General features: G+C 41.4%; 1 protein-coding gene across 1 annotated transcript; it reads right to left on the bottom strand.

Moving 5' to 3' along the window:
* Window positions 1-10,791: 10,791 nt before the first annotated feature.
* Window positions 10,792-20,551, bottom strand: LOC145764463 (mucin-2-like). The gene is made up of 13 exons (XM_082576077.1): window positions 20,522-20,551; window positions 20,238-20,457; window positions 19,659-19,957; window positions 19,118-19,339; window positions 18,740-18,951; window positions 17,243-17,474; window positions 16,271-16,411; window positions 15,907-16,039; window positions 13,010-13,241; window positions 12,584-12,684; window positions 11,463-11,697; window positions 10,988-11,102; window positions 10,792-10,899 (listed from the first exon to the last, which is right to left on the bottom strand). Exons 1-13 carry the CDS (start codon window positions 20,549-20,551, stop codon window positions 10,792-10,794), a joined length of 2,280 nt encoding a protein of 759 aa, XP_082432203.1.
* Between the last annotated feature and the right edge of the window lie 2,735 nt (window positions 20,552-23,286).

The raw sequence follows: 23,286 nt of genomic DNA, 5'->3' as shown, positions 1-23,286 counted from the left end.
ATGAACACAAACTTAGTGCTCCCCTCGTTTAATACCACCCTTTTGTATGCGCCAATGCTCACTTCTAAATTTTGTTATTGTCAAATTTCATGCGATAATATCATGGGAACTTTTGTGCAATCTCTGATAAGCCGCCATCTTGGAAGCCCACCATCTCGGAGGCCCGCCATCTTGGAGACCATCATCTTGGAGGCTCGCCATCTTGGAGGTCGCCATCTTGGAGGCTGCCACGACCACTATCGCGCTTCAAGTTGGTGGGCAAGTGAATCGGAACAAATTTAAACACAAGTGTTAGGCCGCACAGTCTTTGCAACTCTTGTGTGCTTGAAGTTTATCTGATAATCGCGTGGTGCACTTTGCTTCTATATGATGTCACATATGTTGTAACGTAGCCGCACAGGGTACGTTACATATGCCACTCACTACAATCGACACCTTTGTTTCGATCGTAGTGAAGCTGGAAGCTATAGGGTGTATCCGAGATACGCTGCAGCAGGTTCTGCAATGTATCTGATGGCTTTTGTTGGGGTAGAACCAAACCATAATGAATCAAGCTGAAGGAGAACAATGCTTTGACGCAATGCCCACAACTTCACCATCGAAGCTGAAGACACCTGCGCATCCATGGCCCATATTAAAGGCCTACTAAATGAAATTTTCAAACGGGAGTTAAGCATTAAAATGCGTAAACTGAACATTCAAGAATACATTTAAAAAAAAATACCGAATAAAATTTGTTTTCAATGGCACTGACAAGGCCCAAAGTCCAATGTTTCATTTATTTTTAATTTTTTCAAAATGACCAAAATGTGGAAACACTGCCCGAAAATACGTCATTATCGACAGCAATAACAAAAGCCACGTTACCACATCTGATGTTTTAACATCAAATCTGATGTCTTGAGCAAACTGTCTGATGTTTTGATGTACATACATGCATAGCCTACAGTTAAATCGCCCACAGTAACAACTATTGCTCGATCAGTTGATTGCTAGTCTATAGTGACGTAGACTGTACAGTCGCACGCTTCGCTGCTTACACCCATTCCCGTTTTGAAAGCTCTGACAAAAGCACGCGCGGAATGTTGATCTGACCGCAATGGGCAAAATTTTATTGAAAATCGTTTTATGGTAGGCTAGCATGTTAAACACAAAGAACGTGTACAATCGCCAAGTCAGGTTTTTCCTTTAGTATCCCTTTAAACACTGACCGTCATTTTCATGAGGGTAACAACAGTACATACCTCGCAATCTTTCGAGGTGTAGCATGTGACGCCATTATTCAGACAGCTGCACTTTTCGCAAAGATCTTCTGTCCATTCTTGACCTGGTTGGCGCAGCAAATCTGCACGAATTCGTCACAGCTGTCATTTCAAGAAATTAAAAGAGCTTGGTGCTCACACTCGAATGGACTCAAGATCGATAGTTACCGGGAGCGAGCGGTGGCGTTTGGACAAGGGCGTTTGAAGGTAGGCACAAAGATTAACAACAATCTTCACATTCTCTTCATTTAATCTTAAAGCAGCATTATTGAAACATTATGCGAAACTTCACAATATTGAACTCAAAAAGAAACCAGCTCTGGCAGACTGCTTTGTCGTTACTTTCGCCGAACAACCCAGCAAACATTATTTAGACATCGCTGAAGATAAATGGTTACATACAATCAAAGCCACCATAAACATACAGAAATTGATTCGACCAACCACTTAAATATTATGTAACCATCTATTTAAAATATAATTTTTATGCGTGTTGATAACATCGGAGTTTGCTTTATTTGTTCGTTTTACGTATTTTTCAAATTTTCTTCTTTTTTTACATGTGCTAGCTGAAGATGCTATTACTATAGCGAAATCGATTCTTAACTTAATAAATTACACTAAGAGGTTAGATTGTTGTGCAAATGCCAGCATTTGATGAATGCAAATTAGTAGTACCTTCAACAGTCATATGATTGTCAGGTATGACAAATAACACACTTCAGTAACGAGCCGAAGAAAGCAACGACGCTGGTTCGGCTCTCGGGTTGTGCGTTTGAGCAACGCATTCTAAGGACTGCTCTCCATTCAGCAGTTTCCATTGGATAGAATAATTTATCGGCAATAATACTCCAATAATTATGGGAAACTCCATTCTTGTCAATCTCGGTACCCGGGGCTGTGTCAGTAAGCCTCCTACTAGCATGGGAGGCTACCAGCACTAAGCTATCAAAAACGTTTTCTCACTTGGTGGATAAATATCAACATTAAGAAATGTAATAACACCATAAACATATTAGAAAGTATTTCAGTATCAAACCATCATACTTGATGAGTCCATACAGGGGCAATCCGCAGGTTCCACGCATTCGGTCCCGTTGAACAACAAACCATTGGCGCAATCACAGCACGTTATGGTGTTCTCGTTGCTTTTTATCCAATGAGGATAGGGGCACACGTTGGTCTGGTTCAATCCGCTGCACACCGCTTTCCGACAGAAGTCACATTTGACCTCATCCATCGTGGGACCGCACACTGTTGCATCATAATAACAAGCAGAAAATCACACGACAAGCAGCGAAGGTAGACTACACCTTAGCCAACAACATTTGAAGCTGTTCACTTTTTAGGTTTTATCAAACCCACTGCGCGTCATAGGTAAAACCTTCGGGATGATATGTTGGATGAAAACAACATGAGAGAAATAGTTTTAGGACAATACAGTGACACTTGGTGGGCTGCGCGGCTGAATGGTGAGAACGTCTGCGCGACGTTTGAAAGGACGTGGGTTCGACACCGCTTCAGAGCACGAAGCTGTATCTTGCAAAGACACTTAATGGCGTCAAAATAAGGAGCAGCTGACTCGAAGACTAATATGTCACTTCGCTGCTCCCTGTTGTATGTTGTATCGCATCTGTGATCGCAGTGTATGGAATCACAATAAGAGTAAATAAAAACATGAGTATATTAATTATGATATTACACTTCCTAACCCTTTTTCACTGGATATTACTAATGCAAAACACAGACTTTCCTACAAAATACATGGACATAAGATAGACAAATTAAACTTTCAAACGTTTTCAACACAACATGCGATGTAAAATACAGGGCGTAGGCATGTGACAACAATTAGAACACACAAAAAGAAGGACGGGTCACAGGCGAATAACTGCCAATGGCGAATAACTGCCGGTTGAGATACGGATTATCACGTGTAATTCTTAAGGCTTCCATGTTCTTAGTCTGATATTCAGATCTGTCTCGAGAAATCATTTTAAATTGGTCGATCGAGACATTGTCAGTTCACGTTACACAAGAGGAGATGTGCTCTTTAATTGCACTTTTAGTTGTTAAATTTGTGTTTAGTTGCTCCTCGGCCCTTGTCAACAGATGTCTGGTTGACATACCAATGCATGTTTGGTTTGCGTCCCGCAAACAACTAAATTTATACACAACATTCGAAGAAAGAGCAAAGGGGGTAGGCGACTTCAGCTGAAAATATCGGCCTTCCTTAAACGTTTTGTATACCAGATGAATGTCCCTCAAAAATTGACTTTTCGTAATACAGTTAGATTGTTTGCAGATCTATAAACTGTTTTTATTTGACCCCTCTGACCATTTCTAAAAAAAAACGTTCCACTCAATATTCCAGTATCGGTTGACTTTTAAGTCCCAGACGATTACTAATTCATCCGTGTTTCAAGCATAGACCCTGTACAAAGCAGCAGTAACAACAAACCGTTTAAAAACTTAGATTATTTTATATTATTCATTTCTAAAATGGGCCGATATTTTCAACTGAAGTCGCCTACCCACTTTGCCCTTTTTTCGAATGTGTGACACAAGCCAGCCGTACACTGACGTGTCAACCAGACACGTGTCAACCAGACATTTGTTGACGAGGGTCGGAGAGCACCTAAACACAAATTTAACAATCAGAAACGCAATGAAAAAGCACATTGCCTAATATGGAGCGTGTACTAACATGTAACAATGTTTCAATCAACCGATTTCAAATCATCTCCCGAAGTAGATATGAATACCAGACAAAAATCAAGGAAGCTCTGGGTATCAAGCGCGATAATTTGTCTGATCATTCTTGTGTCGGCATGTGCTCTGGTCAGAAGTATGGTTTGTTGTTAATACACAAATCTTATTTAATCAAATTTAGTTTCAACTTGTCACTCTTTTCATATGCACTGATGATGAGGGCACAATGTTGTGTTGAAACGTTTGAAATTTTATTTTATTGATGTTATGTCCGTTTACGATTTCGCTTGAACACAATAACAACAATATCTTCAGTGCATTGACGTCACTCAGTTATATATCTGCGTTGTGGAACAGTAAACTATCTACTAAAATCGACGAGTTTATGATTTTACCTGTCAGGGGGAGTGGGGTGGTTGTCTCGATGGGGCGGCTTGTTGTTGTGGTCCCGCTCACAATTGTAGTGTAGGTGGGCGTTGGAGCAGTGGTGGGGTAGACACAATTGGCCTCATCTTCTCTTAACTTACAGTCAGGTTTTCCATCGCACTTCCAGGACGAAGGAATGCACAATGAACTCAAGCAAGCAAACTGCCCTGGACAGACGATGGGCTCTGGAGGAAGAGATCGCGTTAGTCCGCTGCCTGGCTGAGTGATGACATTACTGGCATGACGTTTGGAAAGTCGTCGGTTTGACACCAACCGAAAGCACAAGCTGTATCTTCAACAAAACCGTTAAACATGCCTGAAGTGGACACAAAAATTGAAGTGGGCACGTAGAAGACCTACACGTCCACTTTTCAAATCTAAATATTGAACAATCAGGTTTATCCTAGTTACGACAAAGCAATGTTGTAATTGCTGAAGTATTTTTGTGTAAAAATGTTTAAAATTATAGCAGTTTACAGGGAAAGAAAAATTCATAAAGTTCTGTGAAATTGCTTATTTCAACTAAAACTAAAAGCTTCAGAAAATTGTCTGGTTTTTAAACCAGACTAATCAGTTTTAATCAAATCGTTCAACGTCACATACGACAAGTCTGGCAGCACTCTCCGGTCACATTGGTAGCAATCTGTCCATCTGCGCAGGTCAGGTCCGGACACTTGATGGTCTCACATTCCGTACTCCCCGCGCCGACACAATGGCAAGTCCGGCACAAGTCGTCGGTGTGCCAATTGAAGCCAACAGGAACGCAGCTGAACACAGAGAAGTTAAAATAGGAAAAAAATTAAAACTTTCGAAGTTTATCCCGATGATATTGCCAGATGAAAACACGAAGCGTCGCTTCTAACATTTTAATGGGAGATCACACCACCCCCACCCAACAAATGTAGCGGAAGGCATGCGTGTCTGCTATGGTGCATAATGTAACAAAACATACTGCTCTCTGCTCGCCTCTGGATAACCAGTGGTGTTGTAAAACGATAGACCATCGCCTTCACAGCTTGGCTCGAAAACAATCTACCGATAACCTCAAAGGACTCTGATAAACGTTTGCTGTTTAGGTTAAGAATTTGTATGATGTTTAATGGGACTGTTTTCTTGGCTATAGACAAATTGTTCGTAAGCAATTGTTCGTAATAATTGTTCGTAAACTGTTTTTCGTAAAATGAAATCCGTAAAACAATTCTTCGTAAAGCATTTCTTCGTATACATCAAATTTTAACTGCATGCACGAAAAAATGCTTTAGGAAGAATTGTTTTACGAAGAATTAATTTTACGAAGAATTGTTTTACGAACAATTGCTTACGAACAATTTGTCGGACACCGTTTTCTTTGAGTTGCATTCCAATGTAAGTAATATATCATTATATATGATGTATTATATAATGATATGTATGATGATGTATATATAATATATGATGTTGTTAACTCGTGTGCAACGTTTAAATTCACACAAAAAGGGCTACACTGGGTTGGGCAAAGTACAGGAAATGTAGAGAAATGATGCACGGAGAAAAAATATTGAAAATGATCTCGATAAGTCTATCGTAGTTGTGGGCGCCTGCAATATTGTACCGTAGCAAAATATGGGTACCAAGAAAGAGTAAGCCGGCTATTCTGAGAACGGAAAAGGCAATGTCGAGAGCAATGCGAGGGGTAAAAACCAAATGGAAGAAAAAGACTGAAGAACTGATGAATATGCTTGAAATGATGGAGACTATTAAACAACTTGCCACGACTAATGGAAAAGGAGTAAGATAGTGCAGTCTTCGAAATTAGCATATTTTGATTTCGGCAAAAACGTTGCCGAGACCAAACGGCAAAATTTGAAATTGCCTCGGCAATTGCTGTGAACATTTATTACTAAAAGATTGTACCAAATCATGTAAAACGAGAAGCGAAAAATATACTAAAGTAGTCTACTACGATGGCATTGTTTGATTTGTTGTGATGTAATAATACCAAAAGTAGCGATAAAGTGAGCAACGCGATACGCACGCTGTTATGGTAATTCACGTTAAATAACTCACAGAAGGGGGGAAGTAAGTTAACTTTGGGTTAATTCAACGTTCGAGTCAGCACAAAGATTTAATTTTCCCGGCTGGTTATATTGCGTAACAGCAATGCTCAATAATAAATTTACGTTTGTTTTACATTAATTCGACATCTAGCGACGTTGAATTATCATAAAATAATGTCAATTGCTCAACCAGGTACCGGTAGCAAATCAATAGCTCCCTGCGAGAAGATTTCATCGATTCACGTATAAGCTAACATAATTTCGCCACTATTGGGACACTGCGAGCAACACTAAGTCTGTTTGATAAAGAACTCGTCAGAATCGGTATCATCAGATGCTGTATCAGCTGGACGAGATAACGGAAAGCGAGGCGCAATAAGGAGTAGATGCTTACAATAATTTGACGTCTGCTGGCGTTAAATCAATGCAAATAGGGTGATATTTCTATAAAAGATTTTGTTCTCCCAGCTGGACACGTGTCTAATCGATGGCGAAGTAGGAAGTAACCCAAATAAAACGTCCAGCAATAGTAAGATTGCATCAACATTCTAGGCTGGTGTAGTCTAAGAAAATTAGTTGTGTTTTTTTGCAATCTTGTGGTCCGTACAAGCGCTCGTGTGGCTTCGGTATTTTCATTGCCGACATTCCCAATGCGTCATTCATGCATCTGCGTCGGCAATCACCTAGGCAATTGCCGATGCTAATTTCGAAGACTGTAGTGTGAACATGCGCTAAGGAGGGAGGAAGGAAGATTTCTGCAAAAGGTATTGACTTTTATGGTAGATGGGAAGAGAAAATAGGGTCATCTAAACGGAACATGGAAAGAACAGGTGAAGAATGAGGAAGACAAAGTCGCAGTGAAGGAGGAAAATACGATGGACAGAACGAGACGGAGAATAGGAGGAAGACAATTGCTGCAAAGAAAGAATCGGCCACCCCCACTATCCGGTATAAACCCAAATTTACTAGATGATGACAATGGCACCAGCATGCTGCTTGTCCTTGCCGCGCTCTCTCACGCGGGTTTCATTAGACCAGTAGAAATAACTACCTCTCGCTAATTCCAATCTGCTCGGCATTCAAAGCCAACGATTGGCTGGATCAATCTGGGCCATAAAGTCTTGGTCACGTGATGCTCACGGCACAATCGCTTACTTAAAAAAAGCAAAAAAACATTAAAAGGTCGTCTGCAAGTCAGCATCGCAACCAACGCTGTACCAGAGGTTGGGAGGGCAACAAAAGTAAAGCAAGTCATCAGATGTTCGAAGCAATCAAACATTAGAGTTCCTCGCCCGGGAAAAGATAACTTTGTTGGCATGGAATGAATTAATTGGATTTTCCCATCTAACATCTCAAGTTACAAACAAAATAAAAAAATTTGTTTATGCTTTGCGTCGGAACTTGTGTTTTCAGAAACAATTATTAGACTCAATGTATTTCGCATCGTGGTGCTCAGAGTTATAAACGGCATGGAATGGATTATTCCATCTAAGATTATTCCATCCACCTGTTGCTATGTACATGAGTAACTCACAACGACGAAATAACTTGAAGCAACTATGAGGATCAACTACATTAGCAGCCTGGACAAAATGTCTCATATTCTAATGAATAACTCAATGTCTCAAACACTTTCCTTGAAATAACTGAACAACAACTCTAGTCAAACTCACCTAGATTCCTCAAAAACGCAACCGTGATCACAAGGCCCAATTGTGGAAGGCACAAATACTGTAACAAAAACAAAATCAACGATCGCCTCACCAAGCAAACGATCACATCATCAAGTGATCAATCGCCTCTTCTCGTGACTGACCGCCTCATCGAGTGACTGATCGTCTCATCGAGTGACCGATCACTTCATCAAGTGACCGATCGCTTCACCAATTGACCGATCGCTTCATCAAGTGACCGATCGACTCATCAAGTGACCGATCCACTCATCAAGTGACCGATCGCTTCATCGAGTGACCGATCGCCTCATCGAGTGACCGATCGCCTCATCGAGTGACCGATCGACTCATCAAGTGACCGATCGACTCAACGAGTAATCGATCGCTTCATCAAGTCACCGATCGACTCATCAAGTGAACGATCGACTCATCGAGTGACCGATCGACTCATCGCGTGACCGATGGCTTGATCGAGTGACCGATTGTTTCATCAAGTGACCGATCGCCTCATCGAGTGACCGATCGACTCATCGAGTGACCGATCGACTCAACGAGTGACCGATCGCCTCATCAAGTGACCGATCAAGTCATCAAGTGACCGATCGACTCATCAAGTGACCGATCGCTTTATCAAGTGACTGATCGACTCATCAAGTGACCGATCGACTCATCAAGTGACCGATCGCTTTATCAAGTGACTGATCGACTCATCAAGTGACCGATCGACTCATCGAGTGACCGAAAACTTCATCAAGTGACCAATCACTTCATCAAGTGACCGATCGCTTCATCAAGTGACCGATCAAGTCATCAAGTGACCGATCGACTCATCAAGTGACCGATCGCCTCATCAAGTGACCGATCGATTCATCAAGTGACCGATCGACTCATCGAGTGACCGATAACTTCATCAAATGACCGATAACTTCATCAAGTGACCGATCGACTCATCGAGTGACCGATCGCTTCATCAATTGACCGATAACTTCATCAAGTGACCGATCACTTCATCAAATGACCGATCGCTTCATCAAGTGACCGATCAAGTCATCAAGTGACCGATCGACTCATCAAGTGACCGATCGCTTCATCAAGTGACCGATCGATTCATCAAGTGACCGATCGACTCATCGAGTGACCGATAACTTCATCAATTGACCGATCACTTCATCAAGTGACCGATCGACTCATCGAGTGACCGATCGCTTCATCAATTGACCGATCGAGTCATCGAGTGACCGATCGCTTCATCAAGTGACCGATCGACTCATCGAGTGACCGATCGCTTCATCAATTGACCGATAACTTCATCAAGTGACCGATCACTTCATCGAGTGACCGATCGCTACATCAAGTGACCGATCGAGTCATCGAGTGACCGATAACTTCATCAAGTGACCGATCACTTCATCGAGTGACCGATCGCCTCATCAATTGACCGATCGCTTCATCAAGTGACCGATGGACTAACTCATCGAGTGACCGATTGCTTGATCAAGTGACCGATCGCCTCATCGAGTGGCATCAATCGATAGCTTCGTAAAGTGATCTTCCATTACATTGAATCTGAAATTCTTGCCTGGTGTTGTTGCTTGGGTTTCCGAAATATATGAAGTTGATGGAGGAACTGAAACTTCTGGAGGATAAGTTGATGACGGGGAAAGATATGAAGTTTCGGATGGAGGTGAAGCTTCAGGAAAAGTTGAAGTTTCGGGAAGATATGAAGTTGATGGAGCAAATGAATTTTGTGGAAGAGATGTTGACGATGCAGGAACTGGACTTTGTGGAAGAGATGTTGATGATGGAGGAACTGGACTTTGTGGAAAAGATGTCGACGATGGAGGAACTGAACTTTGTGGAAGAGATGTCGACGATGGAGGAACTGAACTTTGTGGAAGAGATGTCGACGATGGAGGAACTGGACTTTGTGGAAGAGATGTTGACGATGGAGGAACTGAACTTTGTGGAAGAGATGTCGACGATGGAGGAACTGGACTTTGTGGAAGATATGTCGACGATGGAAGAACTGAACTTTGTGGAAGAGATGTCGACGATGGAGGAACTGGACTTTGTGGAAGAGATGTCGACGATGGAGGAACTGAACTTTGTGGAAGAGATGTCGACGATGGAGGAACTGAACTTTGTGAAAGAGATGTCGACGATGGAGGAACTGAACTTTGTGGAAGAGATGTCGACGATGGAGGAACTGGACTTTGTGGAAGAGATGTTGACGATGGAGGAACTGAACTTTGTGGAAGAGATGTCGACGATGGAGGAACTGAACTTTGTGGAAGAGATGTCGACGATGGAGGAACTGGACTTTGTGGAAGAGATGTTGACAATGGAGGAACTGAACTTTGTGGAAGAGATGTCGACGATGGAGGAACTGAACTTTGTGGAAGAGATGTCGACGATGGAGGAACTGAACTTTGTGGAAGATATGTCGACGATGGAGGAACTGAACTTTGTGGAAGAGATGTCGACGATGGAGGAACTGAACTTTGTGAAAGAGATGTCGACGATGGAGGAACTGAACTTTGTGGAAGAGATGTTGACGATGGAGGATAGGTTGTTTCGTTTACCTGGTCAATAAATTTCGTGTTTTGAAAAAAATTGCAGCTTTAGAAGTTGTTGTTACAGGCAAAATTTCGCATAGAACAATATTTCCTCGTTTGGGAAGCTTTAAATTGGTAAAGAAAAACACAGTAATACTTTGTTAAACGTGCGATAGGTCATCGTAATCTTTATTGAAAGCCATTGAGCGCTCTGCGATGTTTCAAACGGATTTAACTGGAAGTGAACAAAGTTTATTGAAGCTGACAAAGTTTACTGCCAGAATCCCTTTCCAACAACGATTGAATAACAAGTTTGTACGTACCGTGGGTAGGAAGGTACTGGTAAGAGTGAATGTGCTGGTCTGCGGCATCGGGGTCGGAGCCACGATTGTGGTACAGGGACTTCCCAAACACTGTTGTTCTCCATCAACGCAAGTGCTGAACGTGAAGAAATTGAATGAAAAGATCAATACAAGCTGAAAACATACAGTGAACGCTGCAAGCAGGAACGGAAGGTGGTGCGAATGTTACAGTTGTTTTGTTTCATCATCAAAGCGATTGTGACGTGTTTAAACCAAAACTTACAGCTTTGTCACAAAACCAAACGTTGTTTTGCACAGACAAAACATCTTTAACGCAATTCTTCAGTGTTTCTTTCGTCGTAATTCTTTTCCTTCTTGAGCGTTATAACTCTTTGCTAAAAATTACATACTGTAGCATAACAAATTGAAAAAGATATTTCGATAACCACTACGTCACATCTCGATAGCTACTACGTCACATTTCTTTCCAACTCACCAGTTCAAGCAGTCACGTGTGAACGAGCTCAAATGTGCTATCTTGGTGTCATTAAAATAACATGGACATCCCGTCACGGCCAAGCACTCCTCTTTTTCCAACTCAGTCCCATTAGGACAGAAGCATCCCTCCACTAGGGTGGACACACATTTGATCTCCCCACCACTGTCTGCGCAATGGTCACGGCAGGTCATAGCGCTGTGGGAGTAGCTCTGTGGCACGTCACAAGCACCGGCTGCAACAAAAGTAAAACATAAAGAAAAATCAAGAAGTTCGTAGACATTTAATCACTAAGTAAGTAACCACTTCGTCACAGTAGGCCATGGTGACAGCGTATAGACCTTTTGATGACAAAATGCTCCCACAGCGAGAGCAACTGAATTCACGCAACCTCCCGTCAATATATTGGTACAAGCAACCACCCTGATCTGGTGTTCAAGCCTAAAAGAACCAAGAAGTGCAACGAAGCAGAAATCAAATGTGCAAAGACTGATATAACCATTTTAAAGTGGTGGCACTTCTTACTGTAGGTCAATCACAGGCTTGATTTTGGTCCATCATCTAGTCACTAGATTCTAGTGCTAGAAAGGTTTAAAACGATTCCTTAAAATTTTCCTAAAATTAAGTTAGTGTACTTTAAGGTGCAATGTACTGCAGGCTTCATCAACAAAATAAAGCCAGGGAATATGAAGCTACGCAGTATTTTCAAACGCGATGCGAAAGAATAAAAATTTGAAGTGCGTCCATTGACGCACATACCTTTCTGGTGTTTGTACAGTGATCAGATGGGGCCCAACCAACACACATTTGTGGAGTCTGGTAGCGACTCAACCAAACAAATACGCTTCAAATAAGTAGCTGCAAAATGTGAATCAGACTTGCCACAACTAACCATGACTCACATTGGTCAGCTAAGCATGCTTGAGGGGGGGGGTTACACAATATTTACACCTTTAAAAAACTGTTTATGTGCTCATCGTTTCTAAGCTTTATAATTTGCAATTATTTCATCATAAAAGTTCTTAACATTGCAACATTCTGTTATTTAGTTATAATTGCATCGCGCTGAATGCCGCAAATGATCTATCGTCTGCAGAGGTCAAACAACATGAGCCACTCACGACATAACTTGGTAGTCCTCCAGTTGATCCCGACGCCGTGCCGATTACAAGCTTGCGCGTATGCAGCGATCGCTGTGCACAGACATTCACAATCTCCTCCCCTGTGAAATGAACGATATGAAATAGTTACTCTGACCTGCGCGTCGCAATTCTTACGTCATAAAGCAGAATGCTTGAAACTTTTCTGACCACATTGTTGTAAGCCTAGCCAGGTGCAATCAACCCAGTATCCCACAACACTTGTTCACTGCAAAATGTGTTGCTTTAATAAACTTGATCCAATGCACACATTTGGCTATATTGTCATGTATTTTGCACTTCTCAGAACACCCTTTTAAAAAGCCTGTTGTAAAGCATTAAGCAAGTTTTTTTAGATTATTTCTCAGCCAAATCATTTCAGAAGCTGAAAGAACCAAGAAAGCGAACCTGTTGCATTCGCACGAATCCCATATGCAAGCCTCATGGTAGGGGTGGGGACTCACGAATGGATGGCACTCGCGGAATGGGTTTTCAAGGAGGAGCTTGCAGGAAAACTTAGCCCATTCTTCTCTTTCAGGGTTGGCCTCGCAAGGGTGGGGTTGATCTGGGGTAGTTGGTGGGCAATTGCCAAACACCTTCCAACTGTCCCCGAATAGATAAGCCACAGCTTCCAAGTCCCCTGCATTCAAAGCGGCAAGTTATTGGCTTTTTCTTATAAAAATATGTAGTTTGTTTGGTCTTGAATTTTTATCCTCGGACTGACAAAGCCTTGATAGGTTATTCCTGGTAGTTTCGCGTACTTGTAGAGGCTTTTGACACAGGGCCGGTTACCAAAATTGACAGAGTGAAATTTTGGATTGTTAAAGTGTTGTTGCTGGGGAATTATTCCATCCACCAGTTGCAGCTGAATGGAGAGCAGTCCTTGAAACGCGTTGCTCAAGCGTACACCCCGAGAGCCGCATCAGCGCCGCGTGATCTTGTACCGGGCGCGTGACCACTGAGCTAACGGGGCTACAGGCGAAAAAAAGAATTGCAAGTTAACTGAACAAAATGAAAAATTATGCCAAAAGACGAACAAGATGAAAATGTTAAAATGTCATGTTATGACTAATTTTTCCCGATATTCAAAGGAGTTCGGCAGGGATGCATACTCTCACCAATATTATTCAATTTGTACAGCGAAGCAATAATCAAGGAAACATTAACAGCACTAAAAAAAACGGAGTAAAATTCAATGGTCAAATAGTAAGCAACATACGATACGCAGATGACACTGTCATTCTCGCCGACACAGAAGAAAAACTACAAGAAAGCATGGACAAAATCAATGAAATCAGTACAAAATACGGAATGAAACTCAATTTGAAGAAAACAAAGACAATGCTGATCGAAAAAAGCAATGGAAATATTAAAATAAAAATTAAGCTGGAAGGAGAACAATTGGATCAGGTCACCACATACACATACCTAGGGTCCCTCATTACACAAGATGGAAGATGCACCAATGATGTAAAAAGTAGAATCGGTCAAGCAAAAGCGTCATTTTGGAAATGCAAGGAAGTTTTAAGAGGAGAAATAAATTTACAATCAAAACTGAGACTTCTATCTTGTTACATCAATCCAGTCATGTCATATGGAAGTGAAAGTTGGACCTATAGCAAAGAAATTCACAAAAAAATTAATGCTGTTGAACTCTGGTGCTACAGAAGAATATTAAAAATATCATATAAAAAACACATTACAAACGAAGCAATTAGGAAAAGAATTGGAGTGCAAGATAGATGGGCAAACGTCTTAGCAAAACAAAAGATGAAATTCGCGGGACATATTTTGAGAGGATCGGCAGGACAGCTACATCAATTGGTTATTGAAGGTATGATGGAAGGAAAGAAGTGCAGGGGGAGAAGGAGACGAACATGGGGAGATGACGTAATACAGTGGGCTGATTTGTCAAGCATCGGAGAAACAAAAAGAGTAGCAGAAGAACCTGACTTGTGGAAGAAAATGACAGCCAACCTTCGGATCGGAGACGGCACGTGATGATGATGATGACTAATTAGTTTCAGAAAAAATGATCATAAATACCAAACTCCAGTTATTTTCAAGTCATTCAAAGTCTGGACAATGTCCAAACTGCAAACATCCGACACTCTATGGAGAACACACCGCCGTCCTCAGCAAATGGCATGCTTGAATATTGGCGTCCTTGCAATTTAGTTTACATAAACGAGTGGTTCCCAAACTTTTTCTATTCGCGTACCATTTAACAGTTTCATACAGTGCTCACATACCACCTAAGCTACAACCAAAAAATCTCAAAAATATACGATTAAAGGCAAGAAAGTTTAACAAATTTTAGCACAGCTCTTCAAGACTAAAATATATTAACATTAACCTAGTTAATAACAGCAAGCTGTTGAGCTGTCGGATTAGCAGAAGACCCATAAATACGGTGCACTACTAGTACTAGTGCTACTATCAGTAGCAACATTGAAAACTGAAAAGTTTTGGCTTTTCTGTTAAACAACCAAGGTCAGAGGACAGAGGTTCTCAAACTATGCGTCGCCACGCCCTTGGTGCGTAGTTTTAATTTTTCAAGGGCGTCACACAATGATTCCGCTTCGTATCTAAACTCAATTGCATAATAAAGCGCTCACAGATATTGTTATCCCCTGACACGTGCATGAGAACGCATCATTGCGAAACTGTAGCAATTGCTTATGGTGTAACAATCACATAGCGCAATTCTAAATTCATTTTGCCGCGACACAAATAAAGGCTAGAGAGAGACACAAATAAATAAAAATTATTGAAATTCTTCTTATCGCTGAGTGCGTCGCAAGTTCAACAAAAATTTTCAAAAACGTCATAACGAAAAAAGTTTAAAAACCACTGACGTAGATGTTGCGTCATAAACGCTTGAATCTCCTACTAGTAAAATTAATTATGACACAATAATGCACAATTGCACATTGGTACGCGTACCACAGTTCGGGAACCACTGATCTAAACCTTTAGTCACAGGGAATGTTCGGATACGGACCCGCGAACTGGGAGAGTTAACTGTATTTGTAAGATCCCTTTTAACATTCATTTAATAGTCGAAATTGTAAGAAATTCACACTTTACAAGTAATCCTGAAAGCAACGATGATGAGACGTAAATTCAATGCGATTATACTTTGATTATCCTCAACTGAAGAAGCACATCAGATATTGTACTATATATTGTATACAGATATTGTACTATATATATTGTATACAGATATTGTATATGTGTGTGACGTCACTATATTCAAACAACCTCGCAAGAGCGACACAGACAAGTAGGGCGCTCGTACTCACCTTGCCGAGTGGTGAAATCATTATTTGCATCTCCATCATAGTTGCCACACAACCCGCATGTCTTTCCCATGTAAGTGGGTTCCAATCGGACATAGACCCTTGTTCCCTCATCCCACATTATGTGAAGCCCGATCTACAATAGAATTGAAAACTGTTGGTGGCAACCCTGATTTCACCTCGTCGGTTCCCCCCCATCCCGCATGCACAAGAGCGCGATAGGCAACACGTGAGCCATATGAGCCAGTGCAGCACAGTTTACGAAAATATTTTCTTTGTTTAATTTAAGGGAAATCTACTAATACCTTGATCTTAGTGGTTAATGTTTCAAACAATTTCCATCGGAACAACTCTACCTCGTACCCACCTGCGTGTTGATGGTGAAGAACAACCCCTCCCTCACTATCTTGAACAGCGCTGGAGGTGTCCCAGGCAGAGCGTGAGTGTAAGCGCTGACTCTTGGTTCTAACCCCCGGATTAGCTCAATGACCTTATCGTGGATGACGATCTGCAAGTGCATTCTATTTGAATAAGCACCAACAAAGTGTCAGTGCAAATCTTCGTCTGCCTCTGGACAATGATCATCGCGCTTACGTCTTTCCCTGCTAGTTTTCTAATCAACGTTCCATGAGTTTTTACTTTTTGGATAAAATCTTTTATGTCTTTTAATCTTAGATATACATGGATTTCATACAAAGCAACGTTTATTAAACGTCTTGTGCCGGTTGATCGTCTCATCACCTTGAAATAATAGCACGAATTGTTCAACAGTTGGATCTGGAAACACAGAATTAGCAAGCCCAGTACAACGTTTTCCAAAGTTGCAAGCCCGGACTTGAAACTGGTCAAAGAAACTGGAACAAGAACTTTCAACGGCCAACAAGAACGCTCCATGAATATGAATCTTTGATTTAAATTTTTCTGTCTGTTGTGAGCAAAGTTTCACTGGTATCCTGGGGCTCGTTCTGGTCCGAATAAGTGGACTGTTGTACGTCACAAACAGTCGTGACGTAAGTAAGGACTTGTCTAAACTCGTAGGCCAGTTGGATTAGACCTACTTTCGCACACTTGTGGCAAGCTTGATTGGCCACAAAAAAAAGTTGACCGTTTATTTCCTTATATTTAAAATTGGGTCGGCCAACTTCAGTTGCCTGCGATTGCTGCGCAGAGGAACAAACCAATCATCAGGTCATTCCGCCAGTGTGTCCTATCCACAAAACCAAATGAAATGCATGGTGTGGCAGCACTGGACGAAGCTACCTTGATCTGGCTTTCCACCACCTTGGTCCTGGAATTGAAACAAACAATCTGTCGCGCACAAAAAGAACTAACGACTTACTTTGAAGGCTTTGGCACAGATGACGTCACCGCTGCTGCAGGGGACGTTCTCCACAGTGATGCGAAAGTTGCCTACCGACTCCGCGCAGAAGTCCTCCGCCAGGATGTAGGTGCAGTCGCCGTAAAACTCGAATCGTCGTTTGTCGAATGTTTCAAAGTGGGGCTCACCGTACGCGGAACACACCGCGGCACATTTTCGCGTCGTGCAATTCCACATAGACTTGGTGCAAGTGCTGGAACAGCATGGACACTTTGGTAACAAACAATGACAATGGACATGCGGCTATTGCTGATAAGTTACACATGTTTCAATCTTCAGCTTGAAGATGAACAAAAACTAAGAATTGTGCATTAGAAGCATGGACTCCTTAAGTAAAGGACTGGAATGTTGCGATCTCGGGGTTTGTAACTTGAGTCTGAATGATTAACTTGAGTCCTGGCTAAAATGACTGTTAGAGAAGCTAGAAACACAATCTTGGATTCCATATTAGGGTTTTTGAGGATGGCGAGTTCAATAGTGTTACTTTCAAAACCATCTGTGGTCATTTTCAAGATCAAAATATTATATTTTAAGGTCAAATTACAGAATTTTGGTCATTTTTGCCCAATTTTACGTCTAAATCGTAAAGCAAAACTGTTTGAAAGAAGTCTGTGACGAAATATGCTATTACATAAACATCATATGTATTTCTCAACACTATGGCTATTATCTAAAGGAGTATATGATTACAATATAATACACAAATTGACTATACATAACAAGATGACACCATAATAGACAATGTTTATCACTAGTTGGAAAGCTTTTCTTGCTTCCTGAGGCATCCCAAAGACTTTTCTTTGTCACCTACATTGAGGACATAAGCTTTCAATAGAATGTTAGCTAAAGTAGTACAAGCAGCATTATTACTAGCTAAAGGTGCATCTAAAAATGATAACAACTCAGCAAAATGAAACCGGCAACGCATTTCAGTCTTGTCATGCAAATTTCAGCTATGATTTCAGTAAATTGTTACGTCACAAAAGCTTGGAACCGCAATGTTTTGCAAGGGCATATGAAATCACCAAAATATTTCGCAAAATAAATAAAAAGAACTTCAAAGAATTTACGCAGTGTAGAGAAAATATCTTACACAATAGATGCAGTAGGTGCACAATATCATATTTCGTCACAGACTTTTTTCAAACAGTTTTGCTTTACGATTTAGGCGCAAAATTGGGCAAAAATGACCAAAATTCTGTAATTTGACATTAAAATATAATATTTTGACCTTGAAAATGACCTCAGATGGTGTTGAAAGTAACACTATTGAACTCGCCATCCACAAAAACCCTAATATGGAATCTAAGATTGTGTTTCTAGCTTCTCTAGAAGTCATTTTAGCCAGGACTCAAGTTAATCATTCAGACTCAAGTTACAAACCCCGAGCATGGGAGGTTCCAGTCCTTTACTTAAGGAGTCTATGATTATAAGACAACTTCTCAGTTCGAGACCAACCATTGGTTGCAGTCGTTCATTCTTGTTGCTTTCTCGCTGTAGCTAATTCCCATATGATGACATGGGCACTGATCAGGCTTGATGCACGCGCCATCCTCTTCCACCTGGCCATCTGCACACGCACATCCCTCGTGGCACATGGTCTGCTCACAAGCCACGTGCATGTTTTCACACGTCCTTTGGCACTCCATGCAGTCGCGCCAAACCTTGCCCTGGACGGATAATGGAATTATTGGAATGAAACGAATGATATAAAGAAAATAACAATCGAACCGACTCTTCTTCAAATGTGAAGCCTTGAAAAAAAATCTAAAAATTTATTTAACCACGCTTGGTGCCCTGCGCATAACACATTATTACATCACAGGCGCCACTTACTGTAGGACAAGCTGTGTCGTTTGTGCATGACGCTATATCTTCGCAATTCCAATGTCCATCCTCACAGTGACACGTGGCACATAACGCGTCACGTGTCTGAGACGGCTCGTACTCGACGCCATTGTGGTAGCACGTGCAGTCGATCGGTTCAACGCACGCGTCGCTGCGGTCATCCCAGAGTTGGTATGGTGGGCAGTAGCAACCCTCGAAGCACTCGCTGGTCTGCAACGTCATAATCGGATAACAATGCTAAGATGGGTTAGAAGTCGTTTGCTTTTTCTTTGCCAATCTAAAACTTCAATTTCTTTGAAAATTGATTGAAAAGCGATGAATGTAATAAAGCAGGCAACCATGGTTGTTAGGAGAAAGTTCGACTCACTGCTCCAACTGTTACTCAGTGATGGGATTCAACCGGTTCAAACCGGATCTATGACGTCAAGAAATATGTGAAACAACAAACTAAAATATTTATGATCCAGTTTGCGCCAACAGGTGTGGAACAACCCACCACAACCTCATATCAACCCCGAGTTAGACTCACTTGTTCGCATGACGCCTCCTCTCCGCTCAACATCTTACACGTCCTTTCACACGACCCGCATTCTTGCCACTCTCTGCCGCCCTCACACTGCACTGGACATCCATGAAAATCTCGCCACGAAGGGTCGCCAATAATCGCTTTGCCAGCGTGTGCGCATGCGCGAGCATAAGCGCTCAGAATGACGCACTTACACGAATCCACATCTACTTGAAACTTGTGCAAGCAGTGGCAAATGTCGTGTTCACACATAGATACATAAGGATTCGGATCCACGTATCCGTTGCAGAATGAAAACAAACCTATGACAGTTGTGATGTCATAAACAAGATACGAGGCCACAATGACGTTGCACAGCTCACACAAAAACTAACTACAATTGTTATCGCTTTGTGACGCACTCACACTGTGCAACGTCATCCGGGAGTTCAACAATTCATAAAAATGATAAAATATTTTTCGTTCTAACTGACTGGTTTAATAAAAAAATATTAATTTTCAAATTATATTTTTTAACACTAAGCATCAAGTGCAAGAGTCAACAAAAGAGGCCTGACTACCGAAAAGTGAACACCAACATACCCTCTTTTAAGACCTTGCACTGCATACGCGCATGTTCAGCGTAGGTGGCGCCCATTACACATGCGTCTACATGGACGCCAGTTGTCGCCTCATCTTTGTTGCAGCCGACGTTTGTCTTCCAAGCCTCTCCAAACTTAGCAACATCCGTCGTTACTGCTCTGGATGGCAGCATCAAATCGTCGTACTGCTTGAGGTTGTACATCCCGCACAGTCCGTGGATCTGTTGAGATTGCACGATGAATGTCTCATTGCCAGTTGGTTTATCCTCCTCCCAATTAGTTTACCCCTCTCCCCATGTTCACAGCTCTCCCCATGTTTACCCTTCTCCCCATTTTCACAGCTATTAGTAAATCACTGCGTTCACTTTTCATTGCAGCAGAACTATCCGCAAGTGTCGAGGTCGATCGAATCAATGCAAAGTATTTGTAATCACGATCTTCACTGCAAAAATAATATATATTACAACTCAGCAGGGGTCGAGAAACACCGTTTGGCGCGGTGATCCACTACTTCGCCTACTCCCTGATAGACACATGGTCAAAATGATCATGGAGCTCATCCACAACAGGAGTTTTACACTTACCACCGGAAACGAAAAAACTGGTAGGCTACTGCGTCTCAAAAAGGGTGCCCCACATGGATCAATCTTGGCACCCCTTCTTTTCAACGTCTATATGCATGACCTACCGTCTACAACAATGGTTCTCAACCTTTTTTGTCTCATGAACCATTTTTTTAAGAAAAACATTCCATGGACCACTTTGTTTTGTTGACACCCCAAGAAGGCCATTTGTGGAAACTGTATTGTGCGGTAGCCACTTTAACAAGTCGAAATTCTGCCACTGAAATTGATTAGAATGAAACCGCCAACCAATCACAAGCTACGGTTTAAGTGACGTAAAAAATGGCGAAAAGAAGATGATAGAAAGCAAATTAAGTGATGGATTTTCTGTCAGCTGGTTGGCTTAGGGGTTAAGGTTAGGGCTAGAAAGTAGTCATTTCATTGACGCGGGTTCGATTCCCACTACTGCTATTGCTCTTTTTCTTCTGTAATTACTAAATAAAGTTCAAAACAAGCATTAACTCTCTGGATGAGTGCGAGATGGATCACAATTGGACGGTAGCCTCTTATAACATGTTCTGATTGGTTGGCGGTTGCATTCTAATCAATTTCAGTGGCAGAATTTCGACTTGTTAAAGTGGTTTCCGTATTGTGCATAGGTCAGTGACCTCTAGTGTCAGTTCTTTGCCACTTAAGTAATATCTTCTAATTTGTAGACTAGATTCAACCAGACTACTTGCCCGATTTAAACAACTACAAGCTGAGTGGGACCAGTGCTGGATGTAAAAATACATTGGGAGAAAGCAACAGATATTTGAAAGAATCAAAACTCGCAAGATTAAATAAGCAATGAAAAGTTTAGGTGTGGAAAAGAAACAATTGTAGCAAGAGGTCTGCGGGTTCAACCCTAGCTAAGTTTGACAAATTAAACTTTTTTTTGTTCGCATTTTGTATATTTTTAAGCAAAAAATTCTGCAAAAACGCAGAAAATTTAGGTTACACGTCTTGTACGGATTTTGGGAGGAGAGGCACGTGGCTATGTGCGTCTCTGCCGCTATAAGTGGGACATATAATTTACATATTTTGTCAGTGATGGGTTGTGCCATGGGGCTGCAGTTCCACCTGAAAGAAAGAGAAGAGGGAAATATGTTTTCCTCTGTGTTTGTCCGACCCGGTTACTTTTTTCACTTAAAAATTACGGATCGAAAGTTAAAATATTAACAGTTTCGTTTGGCAACACCGATTTTGGGCAAACAGCTCTGCAGCCCGAGATTCTGGATTTCAAGCGCTCGATTGGCTAAAAATTATCCTTGAAGCTCCACCTCTTTTGGTATTTTACAGCAATTTTTGAATCTGTTGGGGCTGCATGGAAAACAGCCCCACCGAACCGAATAACTTTGCAGACTTTTTAAAGTTAGTTTTTATTTCGCAGAGTAGCGACGAGCAATGGATGTAGAAGCGTTAGCTGTAGAGTTAGGGTATTCACTATTCAACAGGTTGTAGAAAGTGCTAGTCCAGCCTAGGGCATCTCAAAATCACTTGAACCTTGTAGCTTATGCAACGGCTAGGCTAGTCAAGACTAAGCTCAATACTAGTAAAGTTTGTCTCCAAAGCAATACCGTTAGCTTTTTTTAAATACAGCTAAGGAATGCATCAACTTTTCAACAAAGTTTGAATGCAATTTTTCAAAATTTGGGGTAAAAACATGCTCAGAACGCACCAAATTCAATGTGATTATTCAAATTGTTCTGGGGGGAGGCCCCAAGACCACCCTGCGAAATCGTTCGCCTTCGGCAAGCTCAGCCACGGGCTTCGGCCCCCGGACTATTTATTGCAGCCCCACTGCTCACAAACAGCACCAGCCGCCACCGTATTTTGTAACAAAACATCATGCCCAATTGCCCATGCTTTGTAGAATCAATGCTGCAACTTGCAAATCTAGTGATGCCTTAGTTTAAAGTTTCTCACACAAAAATTCAAACCCAATTTTTGACAAACTTGTTCAGTCTTAATGTGATAATTTCTTTGCTATTGATGTCCATTCTGTAAACCAGTAGTTTCCAAACTATGGGTCGCGACCCAAACATGGGTCGCGAAGGGTCAGAAAATGGGTCGTGCAGAGACGATCTGCCAAAATCGGACTGTTGTAAATTAATTTATTAACATTTTTTTTTTCTTCTATTGAGCATCACACGCTTTTATTCGGCTTCTCTTATCAAAATCAATTGTGGCAAGCAGTTTTACCGGCATTCAAGTCACTTCCTTCAATAAATTACAGTACACGTAAATTATTCTTTAAGTTGACAATTTAAGATTTCTAAACTATTTTTTTAAATTGAAAGTTAATTTTTATCTGCGACCCAGCTAGGTAGCCTACTGCTGGCAAGCCGCTATGTAGGCTGTTGTAAAATGTTGTCAAACGAATCCTTAAAGAAGAACAAGTTGAAGAGACATCCGACGCATGTAAAAAAAATGAGCGTATTTTTA

This window comes from Aplidium turbinatum, chromosome 2 (genome assembly GCF_918807975.1).
Source record: "Aplidium turbinatum chromosome 2, kaAplTurb1.1, whole genome shotgun sequence".
In the NCBI taxonomy this organism is placed as follows: Eukaryota; Metazoa; Chordata; class Ascidiacea; order Aplousobranchia; family Polyclinidae; genus Aplidium; species Aplidium turbinatum.
The sequence above is the reverse complement of the archived record's forward strand: the minus strand, read 5'-3'. Positions and strand labels throughout refer to the sequence as shown.

Excerpts from the sequence above, each read along its gene's own strand:
- LOC145764463 (XM_082576077.1), bottom strand. The coding sequence starts at position 20,551 with ATGGGGAGAGCTGTGAACATGGGGAGAGGG. Across the intron at positions 20,458-20,521 it reads CTGTGAACATGGGGAGAGGG|ATCCACGGACTGTGCGGGAT; the intron begins GTAAACTAATTG and ends CAATCTCAACAG. Across the intron at positions 18,952-19,117 it reads ACGACACAGCTTGTCCTACA|GGCAAGGTTTGGCGCGACTG; the intron begins GTAAGTGGCGCC and ends TTATCCGTCCAG.